The sequence below is a fragment of the Eumetopias jubatus genome, unplaced genomic scaffold (genome assembly GCF_037043125.1).
Source record: "Eumetopias jubatus isolate StellerSeaLion01/CBP00866 unplaced genomic scaffold, mEumJub1_p1.0 scaffold_16, whole genome shotgun sequence".
NCBI classification, from domain to species: Eukaryota; Metazoa; Chordata; class Mammalia; order Carnivora; family Otariidae; genus Eumetopias; species Eumetopias jubatus.
Genome location: NW_028274822.1, coordinates 80,896,845 through 80,920,556, shown reverse-complemented (window position 1 = coordinate 80,920,556; position 23,712 = coordinate 80,896,845). Strand labels below are relative to the sequence as shown.

Sequence of the window (23,712 nt, the reverse complement as noted above, 5' to 3'; positions counted from 1 at the left end):
TGCAACTCGTAATCTAAACAACTAATATAGGAATGACTGTTATAGTTGAAATACCGTCTACACCTCCCCTCCACTGAATACTAAAGCAGACCACAAGAAAGTGAAATTCTAAATACATATGAGTGCTCTGTATCCTAATCTTCACCGGTGGAAGAATTGCTAAAGAGCAATTATGGAATACAAGATGGCCTACTGGGTAGTCTCAGATGAGTAAACCAACCGTAAAAGGCAAGGTAAAAACTTCAGTCTCAAACTTTTGCTAAAATCTTAAGAGGTTATCTCAACAGGATGCTTTTTCTATTTATCCCAAGGCTTTTCTTAATGATTACTTCAGTCTCACTAAAAATGGACCTCAGGATGGTATCTGATCTTCGCTAGACAGACGAGGTACAACTTTACAATTCTACTCAATTCTATTCCCCCTTTATGATAATTTGCCTTAATCCCCAAAAAGCAAAAATCCCACCTCCACTTAATTTGTCCCAATATCCAGTCTTACCAATTAATATACCACTAAATGCACCTTCACTGAAACTGTCTGAAAACAAAATACATTGAACCACTAGACTCAGAACCTGGGAAGCAGCTGTATAAGAGCAGGGCAGGAATTCTTAGCACACATCTACAATGTATGTATGCCATATTTTCAAAAGTAGAGTTCTTCCCAGGGTTTTTGCTCATCATCAGTAAGAACCCCATCATAAAGTACTAAGCTGCTGGCTTGCGCAACAATTTAGAGCAAAAAGCAGAACACAGTAAATTATAAAGAGAGAAGAAAAGACACTGACCAAAGAGGCATCCCTTAAAATAAGATTTTCTGGAGTGGCTGACTAAACTCTAAAAGCAATTCCAAAGGAAAAGAACCAGAAAAATATGGACAATGGCACTGGTATTTGATACATTTCAAGGAGGCTTACTTTGAAGAGCACTTCTCATTTGGGCAGATGTTTGTCGATTCTAGTATGACTAACTCAGAATTAGCTTTGTAATTCTGAAGTGTACAAATTAAGAAGATGACATCTGACCTACTTAAAAATGACCATTAAAGGAAAATAAAAAATAAAGATGGCTAATTACAACAAGCACATCAAGTAAAAATTTAGGCACAAGCTCAATATATTTACTTAATCTTTGAATTTGAAAAGCTCTCAAGCTACAACTGAGACTTCACTTCACACTTAATCACATCTTACATCCTCACATCTTTGATTTGAGGGGGCTTACTCTTTTCTAGCACTAACCTCAGCCATCGTCTGGGTTCTTACCACCAACTCCCACCAGACTCCTTTCATCAACTAACAGCTCTTCTTCTATCTTCCACCTTTCTTTCTGCCCCTCCACTATTGTTGCTCCTAAGTCCACAAACACAAATGAGGCTCTTGCATTCTAAAAACTTTCCTTCAATCTACCTTTCGATCTCTTTCCCTCCCCACTCCCAAATCCCTGCCTGCTTCACAATCAACCTTCTGCAGCTGAAAAGTGTACCATTCATTCATTCTGCAACCCACCAGAATCCAGAGTCTACTACCCTCAACAGTCAATGTAATGATTTCAGTTCAGTACTCTGCCATCCAAATAGCAAACGTGCCCATCTTTCACTCCTTACCTCTCTTCCCTTCAACGTCCACTATGACTGTCTCCGAAAATCATTATTCTCTTCATTTTTATTGCAGAGAAAGCGAATTATAGTCAACTGTAAAGCACATATAACACATACATTCACGACTTAAATGTCTAGGCTTCATGAGAAGTAACCCTGGACCGAAATCTAATTTGTTTTAAATGCACAAAATTTAAAGGATGGGTTACACAGTTCAACAATTCTAGTTTGTCTGTTAAGAGAGCAATCCTAGAAAGGCTTTTAAACACATTATTAAATGTAATATCATTTAACACGCTTGTTTTTCCTTAATTCATTTCTCATAATAGTTTCTATATCGTCTTGGATTATCTCCTGCTTTTAGTTTCATATCCCATCTGCTCATTTAAGATTCACGTCTGTCCAGTTTCTGAAATATTTGTCACTTCAGTCATTAGCATTTTGCGTAATATAGCACTGTTTTTTTTTAAAGTTCAGAACTGAACTATTTTAGAAAACTGATTATTTTAACATCACCCTTTCTTAATCTCAAATTGGCCTGCCCACCCTCCAAATTTTCCACCTAACAAAAATTAGATTTCAGTAAGTTTTTTTTTAAAGATTTTATTTATTGGGGTGCCTGAGTGGCTCAGTCGTTAAGCATCTGCCTTCGGTTCAGGTCATGATCCCAGGGTCCTGGGATAGAGCCCACCAGCAAGCTCCCTGCTCCTCGGGAAGCCTGCTTCTCCCTCTCCCTCTCCCTCTCCCCCTGCTTCTGTGCCCTCTCTTGCTGCGTCTCTCTCTGTCAAATAATTTTCTTTAATTATTTATTTGAGAGGAGGGTGCATGCACAAATGGGGGAGGCGCACGCAGAGGGAGAAGCAGACTCCCCACTGAGCAGGGAGCCCGATGTGGGGCTCAATCCTAGGACCTTGAGATCATGACCTGAGCTGAAGGCAGATGCTTAACCGAGTGAGCCACAGAGGCACCCCAGATCTCAACATTTTGTAATTTTTTAAAAGGAAACCAAGAACCAAGACCGTAAATCAGAAGTGTTCTACTACACACCCCTTCAGTAAATATTCTCAAGGACAGACTTAGAGTTGTCAACTGAGCTTCCAAAGAATGTCCTTTCCATTCCTCTCTAGGAATTCCTTCAAGATCCAGTTTAAATGGGTTAGCCTGGTGATGGGTATTAAAGAGGGCACGTTCTGCATGGAGCACTGGGTGTTATACGCAAACAATGAATCATGGAACACTACATCAAAAACTAATGATGCAATGTATGGTGATTAACATAATAATTTAAAAAAGACAAAAAAAAAAAAAGATCCAGTTTAAAACTCCCCTTCTGAGTTTTTCTGGCTACAAGGTCCTATGCTACCTGTTAGTGATGATCTTCCTCTGCACTCATCATATAGCATCCTAGAAATTAAATATTATATGTAGGTTTTTTATCCCCACATATCAAAGCATTAGCCCTTTTATAAGCCCAAGGCCAGATCTTAATCACTACTGATGCATATACATTATTCAAAAATGAATTCTGTAAGTCCTGAATTTCTCAAATATAACATATAAGAAATTAACGTTTCTAAATAGTAGTTTATTGCCTACCCCATCCAATCTCACCCCCAATTCTCTTTTTCATTTCACTAGGGCTCAGAAGTCCTCATTTACCACAAAAAATAGCAAGTAGAAACCTTATCTCTCATGGTGAGGGAAGGAAAAAAGGTAAGGGAAGAGCTAAAGGACAAAGAAATACAAAAATCTTTTCCTGATGACATCACAGGACCTGCCACTATTCTCAAAGTTTTAATAAAAGTGTATCAAAGAGGAAGCAGGAAGGGAAGGGAAAATTCTTCCCATGGGGGAGGCCAATCTGCACCTCTCAACACTCTCTTCAAGCCTCTCTGATAGCAATCCTCTCTCCAAGGCCTAGAAAAGGGCCTAGGTGCTGGGCTGTCCTCACTCCCCGCCGCCGGGGGCCAAGAAGGGTTTTTAGGGAGTGCCTGCTCTGACTGCCAGCACTATTACAGTCAGAGGAAAGGTGCTCCTGACATTCTAAACTGGAACAATAAATATAAGTTCATTCCCATAAAAATGCTGCCATAAGTAACACAAGTAATCAAGTACAACACAACATAAATAAGCTAACAATCATTTGTAGCAACAGAAGGCTAAGTTTTTAAATGGAAAAAACTCAGAAATTAACTTTTTAAAATATTTTAGAGAAGAACACCTACATGTAAAATTCCACACCTCTGGATAAAAACTTAGGACTCTAATCATATTCCGCTTGACTAATACAAAAACTACAATTGGGGGTGGGGGAATTCACTTCTTCAACAAGGTCTAAACAGTATTTTTAAGATGTTGCTGCCTTATTAAATGGAAAATAGAATTAGCCAATAGCTGAGAATACATACTTTGTTCAAAACATAGTAAGGGTTGTGACATGCATGGTCAAGAGTAAAACATGATTTAGTCTTTAGGAAGAAAAAGATATTTATTAAGTACTATTTCTGACGTTCCCTGAGACAAATCTCAAAATGTTAATAGAACTGCTATTTAAAGTTCAAAGAGCACTCTGGAGCTGCCAAGGAATTAATAACTTAAGCTACCAAATAAGAGCCACAGTTCAATTTCCAGGCTCAGCCAGTCATAGCTTAGGGTTGGTACAGCAAAATCACTCAGCATATTAAAGACACACTGTGAATCATATATACAAATGAAAAATTGGAACATCCAAAGATAAAATTCAAGTTTTTCTTCTCAATGGCTTATTTATGAGGAAAGACTCAAGAACAATTTAATCTTCTGCTCCCCTAAAACAGGTACAAATACAACATAACTGCCATACCTAAAACAACTAATTTTGCCATTGCAACTTCCTAGTGAACTGCCTAGGGCTACTCTCTGACCTGAGTTTTAATTTGTTAGAAGTCTCTTCCTATTAAAAAACATTCTCTAGTCTTTCCTTAAAAGGTACTCAAAAATGATCTTTCATATTTCCCGCCCTCCCTATTTCCATCAAGTTTACTGAAGGAGAAACTGAGGCACATAACCATAATGCAACCAACCTGATCTGACTAGTCAGTCACTAATAAAAAATGTGAATACCACTCAATTTTCCCCATTACCATTCACTGCCCATTATGCTGGGCTCATGAAAAGTAATCCTAAACTGAAGATTGAGCAAAAACCCTACCGTACAGCTTAAAGAATGAAAATGAAGGAATTCTAGATCAAGCGCCAAACAAAATCTCTAACAGGTTCCAAAATCTATAGGTTGCTTACCACACTACAGAAAACTAAATACTAACTAAATGCCTATTCCTTTGATATATGATAAGCACACAACTCTTGGTTGGAATTCTCTTTAAAAAAGGTTAGAACTCACCTAAAATATTACCAAGCCACAGTACATATGGCCTGGAAAATACATATTCAGAATACAGAGCTAAAAATCTCAGTAAGTTCAAAGAAAAATAACATAATTCTGATCAGGACCTAAATGAGCAATGAGAACTCCCTTAGGAATAAGACAGAGAATAGTTGTCCAGTAATTAATTTATTTAACAAATAGTTAATGAAGGTCTAACTATTAAAGAGAATGCAAAGATGATATAGACAGGGTCATTGTCCTACAAAACCTCATGCGCTTATCACAGGTACATAGAAGAAGGTACATATATGGAGCAAGACTGACTAGTTCTGCCAGTGAGAGTCAGGGAAAGCTTCACAGAGGAGGTGATATTTGACCTACTTAAAAGATGAGTAGGATTGTGCCAGGCATATACGTACATGCAAAAAAATAATAATAAAAAAATAAACTAGGAGCTGGTTCCTGAGTTAGATATACATATGTTTTTCCTTATTTCTCTTTAGGACATTAAAATTCAATCATGAGAATTGCCAACACAAAATGTTTTTTCACACCAATTATACTCTTTTGAATACTTTACTTCTTAGCTCTCAAATTAAACCCAGATGGATTTAATCATCTTTCCTATTTAATGAAATAATGTAGAACTCTATGAGGAAGCTTCATGTGTCTTACACAAAAATACTTCCTCAGAAACTTATCAATGCCCTTTTGGGGGAAAAAATCAAAAGTTTTCATGCAATTTAATATACCCTTTAGATGATCAATCTTTGAAATTCCCACTCAATATTTTAAAAACTCTATTCACAATTATATATTTTACTTAAAACAAATCATTTCCTCGAATTTAAATATCAAATGTCTTAAATATATCCAATTGATGCAGTGATTCAGAACAAATTACGACTCAACTATTACAGTAAAGAGATTTAGTGATGAATGAGAAAATACTTACCTGCAAGTTTACCTAATTCTCTTTATCTTCCCCTTTCCATTTCTTAAGTTAAAGTTACAAATCTAAACTATGCAAAATAAAGACACAAATGAAATTTTAATATAATCAACTCAGGAGGTTCCTTCAACAATAATGGAATTTCACTGTACTGGAAAAAGTACAAAATGTAGAAAGCTGTCAACCAGGGCTCTGTGCTATTTCACAGTAGTAAAAATAGGTTTTTAATAGGATTCTACCACAATTCACCAATAAGAAAATAAACATTCAGAAATATACATAATAAACCAGAGTATGGAGATGGCCAATGACATAACATTTTCCCTTAGACACAACTGATTCTCCTAATTCTCATCTAGAAAGAAAAATAAAAAGTCACCTTTCCTCTTTTTTTCCAGAATCAAATCCAAATGTACTCTGAAAGACATTTTATTAGCTCAAAAAAGGAAAACAACTTTATTCCAACAAACATAACTAAAGCATGCTAACATAAATGCAAGCAAAACAGGCACTCCTAAAAGAAGACTATGATAGCCAACTTACGGGGATAAAATCTAATCTATACTACAAATGATTATTAAAATTAAAGAATAAAACCTTGTAGCAGAGTGAGGGAACTGTCGGAAATAAACACCAACCACAACGTTTGAAATGAACTTAAAACTTTTCTATCAACTAAAGAAAAGATAGAAAACTATGTTATAGATGTACATAAGTGACTTTATACTAAACAAAAATTGGGCATGCATACATATTTCATTCATGCAAAATGAGTCTGAATTTACAATTCCTCATTTATGTTAATATTTACCAAGATTAATGGAAAATCATCTCCCCTATGTAATGAAGTGAATTCCCCCAACAGAACAAAGCTAACACCTTCAAATCTTTCAAATAAACAATGAAAGCACATACTATAAAAGGAAATTATCTGAACAGGATCAGAAAGAAGTTAAATGATTCAAGAGGGAAAAAAAGTTCTAAATTCCAAGAACACATTACAAATATTAATTCCAAAACTCTAAGCAAGTCCTATGAAACAAAACGTGCACGTGTATGTGTGTGTATGAATTTTTTTAACTATACGCCAAAGCACATTTTAAGGCTACCTAATTACCTCACTTTGCGAGGCATTAAATGTTATTTCTCAAAATAGGAATGTTTAAAAAAACACAAAATAGAAATTCTCGTGACCAACATTACAAAACACAAATAGTTTATATAGCAGATTAGCACACAATACATTTCAAACAAATGGCACTAGTAACAATGTTGCATAAAGTCTTTATCTCAATTTTTAATAGCTGCAATGCACATTTCAGTAATAATACCCAATATTCAACCATATTTTTAATTTTCATAAACTTTGATCTCTCTCACTGGCTAGTTTCTATGAAATAAACATTACCCACTTCCAGAAAACGAAAACAAAAACAAAAAACACATCGGTACCTTCTACTACTGAAAGAGGGAACATTATTATTCTATCAAAGTCAAATCATTTCAGAAAAATAGTCTATCTCTGAATCAAACTTTTGACAGTTGTATTAACTGTTCATTAAAAAAAAATCCAGATAAGCAATCTTTTTACTATTTACACTGAGTTTCATCTCAATTTTAAGTAATCTGGCAAACATAACTATAAAATGTACTTATCTTTTGCAAATGGTTGTCTCAATTTATAGCATATAGTAGAAACTGGTGACAGAGTATCTTCTTTATTAATCTCAAGAGTAGAGATCTCTGAAAGTGTCTGATGAATACAATTAATAAGGCTAAATTAGCCAGTGAACAAAAAAGATGAATCCATTTTTACATATGTAATTAATCCACTACCATAACTTAATTTTATCTAAAAGAATGCCTTAAGAGATTTTTTTCCAAATAAATACCTAATACAATCATGAGAAAAAATGACCAAAACATTCCAAAGAAAATACTAAGCTATATAAGCACCTGGGATAAACTCAATAAACACTTATATCCTGAAGGCACCCCCAGGCCTTCATTCTCAAAAAAGAGTCCCAACCTAACTTCCTCTCAAGGAGCACTTCAAGCAGTAAGACAGCAATATTATTTTGCAGCATGCAAGTCTTAGGTACATTATTCTCTCTTTAAAATTATGAACTCATCACACGTACAAATGGCTCTTTAAAACGGTCCAGTAAACTGCTACACTATGCCTTAAATTGCTGTCTATTATGTACTTAAAAATATTTACTAGCAATTGGAGGTTAATATGGCAACTATTACCGGGTGGCAATTATTGCTATTAAAAATATATAAATACTGTAACACCATGTGCTAGTAACAACAAAATGCTAAACAGAAAACATACATTAGCAACTTATAAATATTTTCATTAAAGAAAATAAACCATCCTGAAAAAAAGATGCTTTATGTTTAAATACTAAAATTGGCAAATGGGATGAAAAAATACCCTGTGTATGTATTCTGGCACTTGAGAAGATGAGAGAACTCATTCCTTTTGCTCATTTTCAACTTACAGCCCTCCCCATTTGTTCTAGCTCAAAAGAAAAGATCCCAAAGTTTCTATATTTACAACTATCTTCCCTCTCTGCAAAAACATAAATCTCCTAAGAGAAAAGAGAGCAGGTCAACAACAGATTACCTTCAAGCTTCAGATACAGAATTAATGGTCCTTCACAGGAAGTATGTACTAATACGTGTACGGGTGTTTCAAATTCAGGGAGGGAGAATTTGATATCATCACCCAATTACCCCACAGTCAGGAAGATTCTAAGCAAATAAAACAACGTGAAGGTGGAACACACATACTTAAGAATTAGATCAAACTCTCAAAGAGTATATACTTAAATCTAGTTAAAGAACACAAAATTACTTTCCTCCATATGATCTCAATAGAGAAACAAAACTAAAGAAGCAAAACTAAAGATATATTTCTGTCTGGAAATTATGTCTTCCCTCAAGGGTGAGTTGACACACGATAGGGTGCAGTGTTACACTTTCCAAAAAGACAAGATTTAACACACTTAACTGAATTATAACTGAGTGAATATATAACAAGAGTCTCCATCACAGAAATGTGATGGACAACTTGAGAAAACAGTTTTGAGTCACAAAGGTTAACAGCAACGCATGCATTTAATGCAGGAGCTACGAATCCCACAAACAAACGGTAAGAATAAGAAACACATACAATCACCCATATCATACACACACAATGGCATTTTTTACATTAGGAAATGGGGGTGGGCGGTGGGGGACAGAGGATTTGGGAAATCTGATACCATGCAGTAGAAAATCAGAAAGCAAAACAAGAACAAAAATCTTAAGGCAGTTTATTGCACAATCTACTTTTGCTAAGCCATAATGAACACTTCAAGGTAACAGAAAGTGGGTGGATCATTAGTGTGGTACAGAACTTTAATCTCTAGTTTATATTTCAATCCACATTAATATGAGTATCTAGGTAAATTCTCTATAAACAATACTTTTCTCTGCTCAAAAAACCTGCAGGCCAAAAAGAAAAATACATGCTATTATCATATTATTATTATCTTATCTCTTTAAGAGTTCTTGTAATATATGTTTTATTTTAAACATGGGATGACTTTATCTCCTTTGAAATTAACTCTTCTATACAATGTACTTTAGACAACATATTTTAATATTCTAGGCTCCTGCCTAGAATTTCAAGGAAATTTTCAAGGAAAACTCTTCATTCGGAATGAGCAAAACCTTACATTATCAGCAGCTTTTTAACTGATTCTCAATTCAAAAAAAAAAAAATAGCACCTTATCCACCCTCCACATACAACAGAATGCATTCTACAGTCCTTAAAAAAAAAAAAGTCAACCCACGAATTTCTTCAGTTCTGCATTTCAAAGTTGCCACCTAATGAGTAATCCTACACACACACACACACACACACACACACACACACACACACTCAATTCCTGGTTTAAAAAGGTTGAGAGAAATACCCAAAGTACAAACCTCTAGTCAGTCATAAAACACAAAATCCTCTATTATAAAATTGCTTGTTTCTCCAAAAGAATCTCAAGCATCTTATCTCTTTAACATTATCATCCTTACTTGAGCTTTAAAAAAAAAAAAAGATAAGATAAAAGAAATGATGTATCTTAAAGGCTGGCTACACATATAGTTTCAATGGTCTACAAAATCTACTGTATATAAATTAGCCACATACACACAAGCCATTACCAGTCAGAATGATATATGGTAATTTCGGGGCTCTCTCCTCACTAATATTGGTCTACTTGGTTATTTTAATTACCTGTTAAAGCATCAATGTGATCACCAGCCACCAAACAAAAACCATTTTAAATACCCCTTAATCAATATGTTCGCTAATCTATTAAAGTCTCTGAATCTGACTGATACTAAATGATATTCTGGGGGAGAGAAAAGAGAAGGCAAAATGATTTCTAGTCCCACATATCAAAGATCAAGGGAAAATTATCACAGTACGAAAAGGAAGAATTAAAACTTATAATTAAATTTTAAGATTATATACCTCAATAAGTATGTTGGGCGAAAAAATTAACCTGATCTATATAGGATAGTGAAAGCACAGATACTATGTCACTCTGTCTTTGTGGGTAAAAAAAATCACGTGTTTTGATGTTTTTTATCTGCATAAGAAAATATTTAATAGAATAGCACTTCCATCTGAAAAGCTGGCAAGAATGTGTATTTCTCCACTAGTTTCAAAGAAAAAAAAAGCATCTATGCCTACCCATAATTAAATGTAACTAATTACAATTTGAACACTAAATTATTTATCCAGTGTAAATGTAAACAAGGATTAAAAGGAAATAATGCTTCTATCTACTGCAGAGGTTACAGAAAATAATTTCCAAAATGCATGCTCTCCAAAGGCAGTCCCCCCAAAAAGAGTACATAACTTAAAATAAGTTGGTTTTTTTAAGGCTAAATTAAACAAACCGTTCAGCCAATTTTCCAATTATATTCTACGCTTGAAACATAATTGCCTTACATCTGTTTACAAATCTTTGCTCAATATTTAAACAAATTCGTAGTCTCCCGGGCACATAGCTATACATACAGTAACTCATGCACAAAGCACATATTTAAAGACCACGCACTGCAATTATTAGCCTAAACGCCAGGTTTAACAAGGTGAATGTTTTCAGAGCTAGGTAATACGACCCAATAAAAAGCAAAGATGGCATTTACCACCAAATGTCACTGCCACCGCCAGGAAAGAGTTGCTGGAGCCCTATACATTTTTAATTTCGATGAATTTAGACGTCGTCGTCGGATGCCAGGCTTCCAGGAGAACAATTGACACCCTAACTGCTTCAAGATTAAGGCAGGCGATTCAAATCCGAAGGAAAAGTTGTCAATTATCAGAGAGAGACCGCGAGAAAGGCGAAGGCAGATAAAAGCGATGTTATCAAACCGCCCAGCTTGTTGCTTTTGTGTGTGTGTGTGGATTCGTTGTTAGGATAGAGAAAACAGTTTTTAAAAGACACAGGAGGAGAGAAAGAAGAAAAAGCCTTCTCCACCTTCCGTCGGCTCGGTGCAATGGCTTTACGGCTCTCCAGCGTAGTAAGCCCCGAGAGGCAGGCGGCTGTCGATGTTTACAATCGCGGGAGCTTCGGGTGCAAGAGTCCTTTACTGACACAATCGCATTCAATCAACTGTTTTCGGGCGAAATTGCAGGTGTCATTATGGAATTTAAAAAAAAAAAAAATTCAAAAGGCGGGCGGGCGGGCAGCCGATCCGACAAGGGGGGGAAAGGCTGCTTATCGCGGGCGCGGGCAGCACAAGGCAAAGCCTTCCACATTTAGGGAAAAAAGGGGAGGAAAGGGGAGGGGAAGGGGGGTGTGATTGCAACAGAGGGTGGGCGTTCGAAGTGCGACCCAGAATCCGCAGCTTTGAGACTTCCACATGCAAATTCCACGCCGAGCGCCGCGCTCACAAATGATTTTTAAAGAGCCAAATAAACACTGGATGGGATCCAAGGCGAGGGAGAGACGATCCAAAAGGGGGAGAATCGACGAGAGGCGAACGGCGGGGAGAGGCGAGGGAGGGGCGAAGTCCCGGCGGCGGGAGGAGAAAGTTGGTCCGCGGCGGAGGCCGGGGACCCCCCCCCCGACTCAGCCCCCCTCCCCGCAGCCCGGCTACTCACCAGCGAGAAGAGGTTGGAGTGACAATCCTCCAGGCTCGCCCCGTTCGCCACCCAGTTCGCTGCCGCAGTCATGATCCTCCGCGAGCCCGGCCGCCAGAGCGGGGCATGTCGGAGCGAGGCGTCCGAGGCGAGGCCGGGCCGGGCGGCGGCGCCTCGCCGGGGAGCGCGGGGCGGCCGGGCCGCCGCCGCCGCCGGGGGAGGGCGCGAGGGCCGGCGGGCGGGCGGGAGGCGCCGCGGCGACGCCGAGCCGGGGACGGCGGGCCCGGGCCGGCGGGGGGGTTCGCGGCGGCCGCGCGGCTCCTTCCTGCTCGGGCGGCGGCAGCGGCTCCCGCGGCTCCGGCGGCGGCGGGGGGCGCTGTCCGCGCGGCCCGGCGCCCTCCCCGCCTCTCAGGGCCGCCGCTGCCTCCCGGGCCGGCGCTGCGGGCCGGCCGCCGCCTCCGCCTTCCCTGTTCCTCAGCCGCCGCCGCCGCCGCCGCCGCCGCCGCCGCCGCCTTGTTTATCTCCAGCCACCGACTCCCCCTCGGCCCCCGCCGGCGCGTGAGGGGAGGCGAGCCCCGGAGCCGCCGCCGCCGCCGCCGCCTCGGAGCCGCCGCCGCCGCGGAGCGCGAACTCGCGAAGGGGGGGGTGCGGACGAAGCCAGCGGGCGACCCCGGCAGCCGAGCGACGTCCCCTCCTTCCTCTTCCTCCCCCACCCCCCCCTCCTCCCCAGTCAGCCTCGCTTCTCCTCCCTCCCCGGGCTTGCTCGCTCTGACAGCAATGGCGGCCGCCGACCGCGGCTCGGCCCGCCATTGGCTGGCGTCGCGTCACGTGACGGGCGCCGGCCGCGCGGGGGGGGCGAGGGGCGGGCGGGGGAGGGGCCCGGAGCGGCAGCCGCGGCGGCGGTGGCGGCGGCGGCGACGGCGGCGGCGGCGGCGGCGGCTCGCGGGCGGCTCGCGGGCGGCGCTGCTGAGCCGAGCGCGGCTGGAGCCTCCGGCCGGGAGAGGGAGGGAGAGCGAGAGAGAGAGAAAGAAGTACCGGCGGCGCGACTCCCCAGCGGGCGGCGGCTGGCCGACCCGAGGCTGCCGTGGGCTGCCCCCGCGTGGGCGTCGTGCCCCGCCCCCTCGGGGGCACAGATCTCGGCGGGGCGCGACCGCAGGCCCCGGGAACGCCCGTGGCGGCCGCGGCGGAGGGCTCGGAGACCCCCACGGCGTGTGCCACCGGCCCCGCAGGCCGGCTGGCGTGGCGGGGCTCTGCTGTGGGCACGGCTGCCGGTCCCAGTGCTCCGGGGAGTGCCTCGGCGTGGTCGCACTCCGTCGTCCGCGTTTTGCAGATAAGAAAACTGAAGCACAAAGAGATTAAGTCGAAGAGATTAAGTCACTTGCCCGAGGTCGCCCAGCTGGGAAGAAGTGGCGGCAGAATTCGAACCCCTGCGCCCATGCACAGTGAAGCCAAGCTCTTGCACTGGGTTTTATAAGCCTCGCCCAGGGATATCCACGGCTGCCACTTAGCGCTTTCTGTGTACCAGGCGCTATGCAACGAATCCAGAAATGCCTTTGGAGCCCTTACTCCTAGGCACTGTGTGTATTTATTCAATGCGTAAACGTTTCCTGACCTCTTGCCATGTGCCGGAATGTAACTCCCAGGCACTGTACTAGGACTGTGTTGGGAGCAGACCCTCCCTCACTCAATCACGAACATTTCCTGAGAGCAAATGGTCTGAGAGTCCAGAGGAGTGCCAGTCTGAAGAGGAGGCCCTCTCCCAACCCTCAAGGCGTTTGCTCCCTGAAAAGGTGGGGAGGAGAACAAGTTCTTCACTAACAAGCCCCCAAACATGGAAGAGCCAGCTGTTTCAGGTGGATTGGACTAAAGGGAAGGAAGAGTAGAAGACAGGGCAAAGATGGCGTGTAATACAAGAGAGAAGTCTTAGGTGAATTGAGCTTTGGACCTACCACAAAGAATGCTAAAGCCAAACCCAAGAGCAGGATGTTATAATGTGTATTATTACTATAACACACTGACACTCTGTTATGATGGATGTACATACATTATTTCATATAATCCTCAGAACAACCACCTAAAGAAGATACTATTATTATCCTTAGACTGTAATAAGTCCAGGCTCAGAAGTGCGGTGACATCTTCAGGATCTCCAGATAGCGAGCCACTCAAACCCTCGTCTATCTGCCTCCGCAGTCCAAGCCTGAATGCCAAAGGCTTTGTGAGCTGATGCCTGCCATGGGCTTTGGCACCCCCAGTTGTGTTACCTTGACCAACATAGTTTAATTCTCTGAACCTCATTTCCTAATCTGTCAAAAAGAGATCCTAATTGCCGACCCACTGACCTCAGGCCAATGTTGTGCATTTCTATTCAGATACTCTTGATGAAAATGGTTAGAAAAAAAAAAAGAAAGCCAAAGCACTTTATCAGCATGCATGGTGTGACTTGGGCCTAAGCAGTCAGACAGTGAGATCGTCCATCCCATCCGGGTGTATTTCCATCCCAGGAGGCCTTTGTCCTATACACTCGGTCACCAAATTCTCATTCTTCAACAAATGTAGATTTAACTTTTTTAAAAAGTCTTCCAGAGGAACCTAATAGAAAAATGAGCAAAGGACATGCACGGTTTAGAGAATAGGAAAGACATACGGCTTTTAAATATGTAAAGAGATGTTCAGACTACGCACATCGTTGCTATGGACTGAATGTATCACCCTAAACTTCATATGTTGAAACCCTAATCCCCCATGTGATGGTATTTGGAAGACGGAGCCTTTGACAGGTAATTAGGTCATGAGGATGAAGCCCTCGTGATAGGGTTAGTGCCCTTATAAAAAGACATGAGAGAGATTGCTCCCTCTCTCTTTCTTGTATCTATCTCTGCCATGTGAAGACATAATGAGGAAGAGGGTTCTTACCAGGAACCAAATCTGCCGGCCCCTTGATCTTGGACTTCCCAGGCTCCAGAGCTGTGAGAAATTTTTGTTGCGTAAGCCACCCAGTCTATGGTAATTTGCTATAGCAGTCCAAGCGGACTACATCACTCATCATAAGAAAAACAGAAATTAAAAACAGTATTGACAATATTTTACAAGCTTAGGCAAATGTGGAGGGAAGCAGAACTCTAACACTGTCACTGGGAATATAAATTAGTACTGCAGCTTTGGTGTCAATTTGGAGAATATCAAAATTTATAATGTACATACACTTTGACTCAGAAATTCTAGGAGTTCATCCTACAGAGATACTTGTACAGATATTTAAAGACCTGTAGTGCAAGGACGTGAACTATAGTACTGTTGGCAAGGCAAAAACTGGAAGCAATCTACATGTCCCTCATTTGGGGAGTAGTGACCAATATAATGTAATCCCATGCAGCCATTAACACACTATGTGTGCTAATATAATCTCAAAAATAGATTATTGTGGCGCCTGGCTGGCTCAGAAGAGTGTGCGACTCTCCATCTCTGGGTTGTGAGTTCAAGCCCCACGCAGGGTGTATAGATTACTTCAAAATAAAATATTGAGATATCCCTGGAAGTTTCCATGAGATAATAGTAACAGCAGTTGCCTCTAAGGAAGAGGAGTTAGGATGGGGAGAGGAATTCCTGTTCACTGTACTGCTTACATTTTCTTTCTTTCTTTCTTTCTTTTTTAAAGATTTTATTTATTTATCCATGAGAGACAGAGAGAGAGGGAGAGGCAGAAGGAGAAGCAGGCTCTCCGTAGAGCAGGAAGCCCAATTCGGGACTCCATCCCAGGACCCCGGGATCACAACCTGAGCCGAAGGCAGACACTTAACAGACTGAGCCATCCAAAGGCCCTCTTTTTTTTTTTCTTTTTTTAACTAAATATGTATTACCTATTCAGTGCAATAAGTTAGAAACAACACCAATCAATCAAATGGAAAACAGAATGATCAAGTGGCACCATAAAAGTAAATTTAAAAGCAAATAAACAACACAAGACAAAGGAGAAAAACTTCATCTGAGATTTTCTTGGCTATCAAAGCCAAGGCCCCAGAGTGGAAGGGAGAAGGCCAGAAGTGCCGTGCATGAGAATGCCCAGAATGAGAACCCAGGGGAGCCGGGTTCTAGTCTCAGATGTACCACTGAGCAGCCCTGTTATCTTAGACAAGCCACTCTACCTCTCTGGGACTCAGTTTCCTCATGTGTGAAAAGAGCAAGCCAGGTGATCCTTCAGGTCATTTCTAGCAAGGAAACTCTGACTCTCCGCACAGCTGAGAAGGCTGATATAAGATCCGCGGGAGTTCTTCCTCCATAGAGAAAGCAGTGAGAGTGATGGCAAGCCCGAGATAAGATGAAAACAAAACAAAACAAAACCTACCGACCTACAATGAGGCAGCAGCAACAAGGCCCTCCAGCACTGGACTGCTAAGCCCAGTTCCCTCTGTGGGGAGCTCATCAGAAGCATTCTCATGACTTAGTTTCCCCGTTTGTGACAATGCCTTGCGGCCCAGGCAGGAACCAGATGTTCCACTCTACACGTCTCAGGTCTTATTCTGAGAATGACAGGTCAGTTCCCTTTCAGGGTTATCAAATGTAATGGCAGAGAGAAAATGGAAGCAAAAATATGACCAGAGGAGGAACCATCTATTAGAAAGACCACAGGAAGCTGCCACAGCTGCAGGGTGGGAGCATTCTGTAGGAGTTAAGAATGTTGCTTCAGAGTAACACACACCTGGGTTCCAATCCCTGCTCTGTCGTGCACAAGCTGTGCAGCCTTGAGCAGGTCATTTAACCCCCATGACCCCCATTTCTTCTTGTGCATTGACTTCCCAGGGTGATCACACAGAGAAAGTTCTCAGCATAGTGCATGGCCCCATAGGCAATGATCAATAAATTATCACAATTATAGTCACTTGTCCATCCTTGTACAAAGGAGAGCAGCACCTGAGCTTTATTGGATTTATTTTATTGTAAATAACAGAAGCACCAGAATGCTAGCTGGAGCAGGTCCAACAATACTTGAGTTTACCAAGAAAAAGGGAATACTCTTCTCTCAACCCCACTGGGATGACCAAAGTTACCAAACTGTTATGAATCCTTATTGGCTTCCCTCCATGCCCATACCAAATAATACAGTTTAAACACATATTTCTAAGGGATTTTTTAAAAATTTTTTATGAAAATGGAATTGTCACATATATTACTTTGCAATCTGCTTTTTTCGCTTAACAATTTATCACAAATATACCTCTAGGCCTGTATATCTAGATCTCACTCATTCTTTTATTAGTTGTATTATGTTTCATAGCACACCTGTGCCATAATTTATCCAATTATTCCCCTATTCCTGAACATTCAGGTGGTTTTCAGTTATTTCTTCCTCTAAATAAGTGCAGAGCAAATATCTTTATCCATATATCCTTAGGCACTGACACTTTTATTTCTGTAGAATAAAGTCTCCAAAATAGGATTGCTTTTTTATTGTTAATAAATGTGTACTTTTATTGTTAATAAATACAGCCAGAAAACTTTCCCCAAAGATTGTGGCAATGCACACTCCCTCAAGCAAGACGTAAAGAGTATCCACTTCCTCCCCATCTTGCCAGCTTTTGGACATTGCCCACCTTTTTCAGTTTTTGCCAACCTGACGGTGAAAAATGGTGCCATTGTTATTTGAATTTGCTTTTCCCGAACTCTAGTGAGGTAGCTCTTCTCCTCGGTGTCTCGGCTGCTCACATTTCCTCTCTAGTGTTTGCTCCTTAGTCAGCAGCTTCAAAGGAAAAAGAACTAAATCCAGTCCGGCCCAGGGAGACCTGTAAGGGGCTTGGCGCAATGACAAATAACCAGTCTTTGGTCACTGTCACCTGGTGTGGACAAGGCAGTGCATGGCATCACTCCATAAAGATTTTTCTGGACACTTCCACGTGGCAGGCCTATCCTTTTCATTCCTTTGCTTTGATAATTCAATTTTTAAGTTGATGTTTTAAGTTCCCTCTGCGAGAATGGTCTTATACCAATCAAGCTGAGCTGCCTTGGGCAATAACAGCTTTGCTCATAACCACCAAGGATTTCCTAATTGTTCCAACCTCTCCCCTAAGACAGTGCAGAGGATAAAGTGAAAGAAACTGCAGCTGTCGCTGGCTTGGAGCACGGTGGGAGGTGTGAGTTAGGCCAAGGACCTTATAGTTGAACAAAACCTTGTTCAAATCCCAGCTCTGTCACTGACCCTCTCAACCCCCGGGGCTATGATTTAACTTCTCTGTGCCTCAGCTTCCTTATCCCTAAAGCAGGGTCACACTTGTGTCTGCTGCGTAGAGCCATTGTCAGCATTCCACCAGCGCCAGCGCACAAAGCATAGCGTACCTGCCGGACACAGATAGGTGGTCGGTGAATGTCTGCTACTGTTATAAAGACCCAGAGCTCCCAGGTGATTCTTCAGGTCCAGAGCTCCTTTTGTGAAATGTGGGAGGAGACAACACCAAGAAACACCACCAAAGGGATCATTTAAGCAATGATTTGAGTTGTTGTTAAAAATTCCAATGAGCTTAGGGATGCCTGGGTGGCTCAGTCAGTGAAGCATCTGCCTTCGGCTCAGGGCATGATCCCAGGGTCCTGGGATCGAGCCCCAAGTCGGGCTTCCTGCTCAGCTGGGAGTCTGCTTTTCCCTCTGCCCCTCCCCCTGCTTGAACTCTCTCTCTCTCTCTCTCTCTCTCTCTCTCTCTCTCTCTCTCTCCCTCTTCCTCTCTGGAGAGGAAGAGGATTCTTCCTCTCCAGGGGTGTGCCAGTGTGCAGTGGATGTTAAAAGAAGCAGGCTGCTCGGGTGGCCCAGGACCAGGCTGGGCTCTGGAAGGGGGGGGTGCCATGTTCCCTGGCAATTCTGCCAGCAACATTTCACCCTCTCTGTTCTCTGTGCTCCGGGCCAGACCCAAGCGTCTAGGGGTTTTGTAAGGAGGACAAATGTCTTTTCACTGGTGCCCTACATCAGGGACTCCAGCCGAGGTCTGAGTGAGAAAGCAACTAATCTGGCCACCCCACCTGTGCAACACTGCTTTTTGAGAACCGACGACGGCCAGGTCCTGGCACATGAGACAAGAGCCACTGTCCTCCAGGGACCATACCCCGTCCTCCCAAACTTTGTGGCACTTGGAAGTGCTGAGCCTGTTCCCAAGCACGGGTGGCCGTCTCCCCGCTGCCTGGCTCCCTATTCTGGGGCCAGATCTTGCTTTCTGCAACAAATCATTTTATTCGAAGCAACCCTTGGAAAGAGCACAGTTCTTCTCGGACAACAAATTGGAGGCAAAGAAAAAAAAAAGCCACACGCGAAACTTGAGTCACCCTTTGTCTCCACTTTGCCCCAGTAACGGGCTCACTGTGTTTCTCCAGTTGCCTGGGTTGTGGGTTCTCAGCAAGGATGAAGCAAGCGATTCATCTCTGCTGCCCGAGTCTCAGTTTTTCCTTTTTTAAAATGGGCTTCCCACTTCTTAGGACGCTGGTGGGTTGTAATTAATTGGTTTTTTAAATTGCGTACACAATTTCTCAATTTTCAAATGTGCTGACTGCAATAGTCTATCGTGGCTGGAAATAGAGGACGTCTACAGTCAAACTGTTGCTGCTGTTGGTACAGTTCGCTTCCCCAAGGAAATAAATTACATTTCATTCTCTATATATTGTTTACTTTATAGTCTCTTGATCTTACTTTGCTGACTTCTTGTTGTAGATTTTTCGGTAGCTTGGTTCCCACTTAATCACAACAGCCTCTGTAAATGTTAGCGAGTTGTGTTATGGGGATTTGCTACCGGCATTTCACAACGGTTACTGAACACAGAAGCCCCTTCTTTATTCTACCAAAAATATCTCGGTAAATATTCCCCTCGCTCAAAATAATAATAATAATAATAGACCTTTAAAATGATTTTCCAACAAGCAGACTTTATTTCACGTTAACCATGCAATAAACTCAAAGCACATTTTACACTGTTTTCTGTTTGTGGTTTTATGAAGAGGTCACTGTTTACATAGCATGTGCTCCCTGATGAGCCTGCTCATTATAATCTAATCAGTCACTCCTCAAAATCCCAACGGAAGAAAGGCTTTCTTCTCCTATCTCCTACCAGAGTTGTGTGGTGCAATCCAAAGGAGGCCACATCCTTTGTTACCCATCTCCTTCCCGTACCACCTTTTGGGGAGAGAGCTGTTTTCTGAAAGTGTTTATTGACCTCCTTTTATGCCAGGCATCTAATCATCACAGCTATCTTTTGAGGTGGGTCTTGCCTCAGCCCCCATTTTACCGATGAGACAATTGAGGCTCAGAGAGGTGAAGTGACTTGCCTGAGGTCACACAGCTTGGAAATGCAAGGCAGGATTTGAACCTCAGTCACTACCTCCTCCTGTCCTGGGAGGAGTACCACCCGGTGGTACAGGAGTACCATCCAGAGCACCACCCCCCATGCTTTCAGACACCCTCTGTGCCTTGTTCTGAGCTTCCCATGTTCTTCACTGGCCGGTTCTGCCCCCCCCCACCAGTGTCCCCAGGGGGCCTAGAACAATATAGCTCTCCCACTTACCAGCCGTCTGCTCTTGCACAAGTGGTCTCACACCTCTGAGACTCAGTCCTCTCATCCATAGCATGAGCATAATTATACTGGTCTCACAGGGAGGCAGGTAATAATAACAACAAGCCTGGACATATTTATCAAGCTCTTCCTGTGTGCTAGGCATTGGACCAGGTAATTTATACCATGCTCATTTTTATTTTTTTAAATGTTGTTTTAAAGATTTATTTATTTGAGAGAGAGAGAGAGAGCACGAGCAGGAAGGGCAGAGGGAGAGGAAGAGAGAAACTGAAGCAGTCTCCACGCTTAGCATGAGCCTGACATGGGGCTCCATCTCAGGACCCCGAGATCATGAGCTGAGCCGAAACCAAGAGTCGGATGCTTAACCGACTGCGCTACCCAGGCGCCCCTACACCGTGCTCATTTTTAATCCTCCTGACAGCCCAATGAGGGAGATACTATTATTGTCCCATTTTGCAGATGGGGAAAGTGAAGGATGACATGGTAATATCCAGAATGGGCCACCACCCAAGCCTAAGCCACTGTCCTCGTCATTGCTGTCACGCTCTTTGCCCCAGCCCCCTCTGCCCTCTTTTCTGCACAGCAGTCGGAGGGGTCCTGGTCAAACCTAAGCCGAGTCACATCACACCTCTGTCCTAAGCCCTCCCGTAGCTGCAATCTCACTCAAAATCAAAGCCAAACGCTTTGCAGGACCTGGCTTCTTGCTCTCTGCCGGCATCCTCCACGTACACCTAGCTGCAGGCTCGTGACCACCCTGTGGTTCTGGTCACACACCCAACCTCAGGGGCTCTCTCGTTGGATCAGATATTCCCATATTGAAAAGGCCTTCTCGGGACCCCTGCACCTAAACCATATGCATTGCTCACTATAGTTGTCTCTTAGCATCCAAAACCCCCTAACCTAGGGGTGCCCGGGTGGCTCAGCCAGTTAAGTGTCCAATTCTTGAACTCGGCTCAGGTCTTTCAAAGACTTTATTTATTTACATATTTACTTGAGAGAGAGAGAGAGAGAGAGAGAGAGAGAGAGCATGCAAGCAGGGAGAAGAGGGAGAAGCAGACTCCTGGCTGAGCAGGGAGCCGGACGTGGGGCTCAATCCCAGGACGCTGGGATCACGACCTGAGCTGAAGGCAGATGCTTAACTGACTGAGCCACCCAGGCGCCCGGCTCAGGTCTTGATCTCACGGTCGTGAGTTTGAGCCCCACGCTGGGCCCCAGGCTGGGCATAGAGTTTACTTAAAAAGGAAAAAAAAAAAAATCCCCTGACATATATTTGTTTTCATGCATTTTCCTGTTTCCCCGTACCCATTTAGAATATAAGCCCCATGAGGACAGGGTTGGTCTTCTCTTTCCCTGTTTGTTCACTACAGGATCCCCAGGGCCTAGAACATCGTTGGCATTGGTCGAATATTCGTTAAATGAAGGAATCACAAAATAATGCTAACTAGTAAATCCCTGGCCAGTGCCTGGCACAGCGCAAGTGTCCATAAACACGGACTGTTAAAATCAGAGGCATTAAACCACCATGGGCCACAGGTAGCTCTTCTCCTTGGCAGGAGGATCAAGGCCCATGTCAGCTCCGAGCCTCATTCTGTCTCATCCAGAGAAATCTGTCCTGTGGGACCTGGAAGGCGGGTTCCCCCAGCAGCAGCCTAGAGGGGTCAGCAGCACTTCCTCATCTGGAGGAAGAAGGAAAGAGAAAACAAACATCTGCCACGGCATGAGTAGACAGCTGTCTCCCAGAGCCAGCATTCAGGGCTCACCATAGAGCCCGAGTGTCTCAGTGAGTTCTGGGCCTCTCCCCAGCAGCCTGGCCAGCACAGAGGACTGTATTTTGTATTATAATTCGATTTTCCCTCTAATTTTGAAAGTAACACGTGCCCTATAAAATATTCAAACATCAAAGAAATGTGTAATTTAGAAAATGAAACTCCCCCCACACACACACCTTTCCCCAACCCAGACAACTTACTGTTAACGATGTGGCATACTGGATATTTATCTAGAATTTTTTTCCCAAGCATATTCTAACATTGATTACTTATATTAATTGGGATCAATCCATATATAGCTTTTGTACCTAGATTTTTTTTTCTTTAATCAGGTTGATTGAGGTACAGTTTGCATATCGTCAAATTCATTGTTTTCAGTGTAAAGTTCTTTGAGTTTTGACAATAGGTTATACCATATACAATTGTATAAGCATACCACAGTAAAAATTTAGAACAGTTCCATCAGCCTTCCAAATTCTCTTGTGCCCCTTGTAATGAACCCCTTCCTTCAGGGTTGGCTCCTGGCAAAGATTAATCTGCTCCCTTGTCCTCATACTTTATCTCTTCCAGAAGGCCCCAGACATGGTATCATAGAGTACATAGCCTTTTGCATCTGCTTTCTTTCATTTCTTTCACATTTCATAATAATGCATCTGAGTTTCCCCCACATTGTTGCATGCATCTGTGGTTCCTTCCTTTTGATTATTGTATAATATTTCATTGTTGGATACACTGCAGTCCGTTTATCCATTCATCCGTTGAAGGATGTCCGGGTTGTTTTCCAGTTTGGGGCGATTACAAATCCAGCCACTATAAACATTCACACACAAGTTTTGGTGTGAATATAAGTTTTCATTTCTCTTGGGTAAAATCCCAGGAGTGGGATGGCTGGGCCATATGGGAAACACATATTTAGCTTTATAAGAAACTGCCAAAGTGTTTTCCAAAGTGACTTTCCCACACACCTTGCTTTTTTTTTTAACCTCACAAATATGTTATCACCTGATAATATGTATTTATTGGTTTGTGAAAAACTTTTCCATCAGAGTATAAGCTCTATGAGGGCAAGGGTATTGTCTCCTTTGTTCACTATTGCATCCTCTGCCCAGAACAGTGCCCCAGCACATAGTAGGTGCTCAAGAAATGGGTGTTGAATGAATGAGCCCGACAGACCTCCCTCCATGTGAGGACACATAGATCCATGTCATTAGCCCAAGAGCGGCATCATCATCATGTATTATGCTGTCTGGCACGTCTCTTTTCTCCACCATTCCCTTATCGTGGGCCCCTGATACTCTCCGGATTTCCACTACTATGTTCGTCAGTGGGCCTGCATATTCT

General features: G+C 42.7%; 1 protein-coding gene across 2 annotated transcripts in view; it reads right to left on the bottom strand.

Moving 5' to 3' along the window:
- MED13L (mediator complex subunit 13L) overlaps positions 1-12,246 on the bottom strand; it is a 301,400-nt gene extending 289,154 nt beyond the window's left edge. For both annotated transcript variants that reach the window (XM_028116491.2, XM_028116492.2), the window contains exon 1: positions 12,084-12,246. In XM_028116491.2, the coding sequence (XP_027972292.1) occupies positions 12,084-12,155 (72 nt within the window). In that variant the 5' untranslated portion in view covers positions 12,156-12,246. The remainder of the gene's footprint in view (positions 1-12,083) is intronic.
- Positions 12,247-23,712: the final 11,466 nt, after the last annotated feature.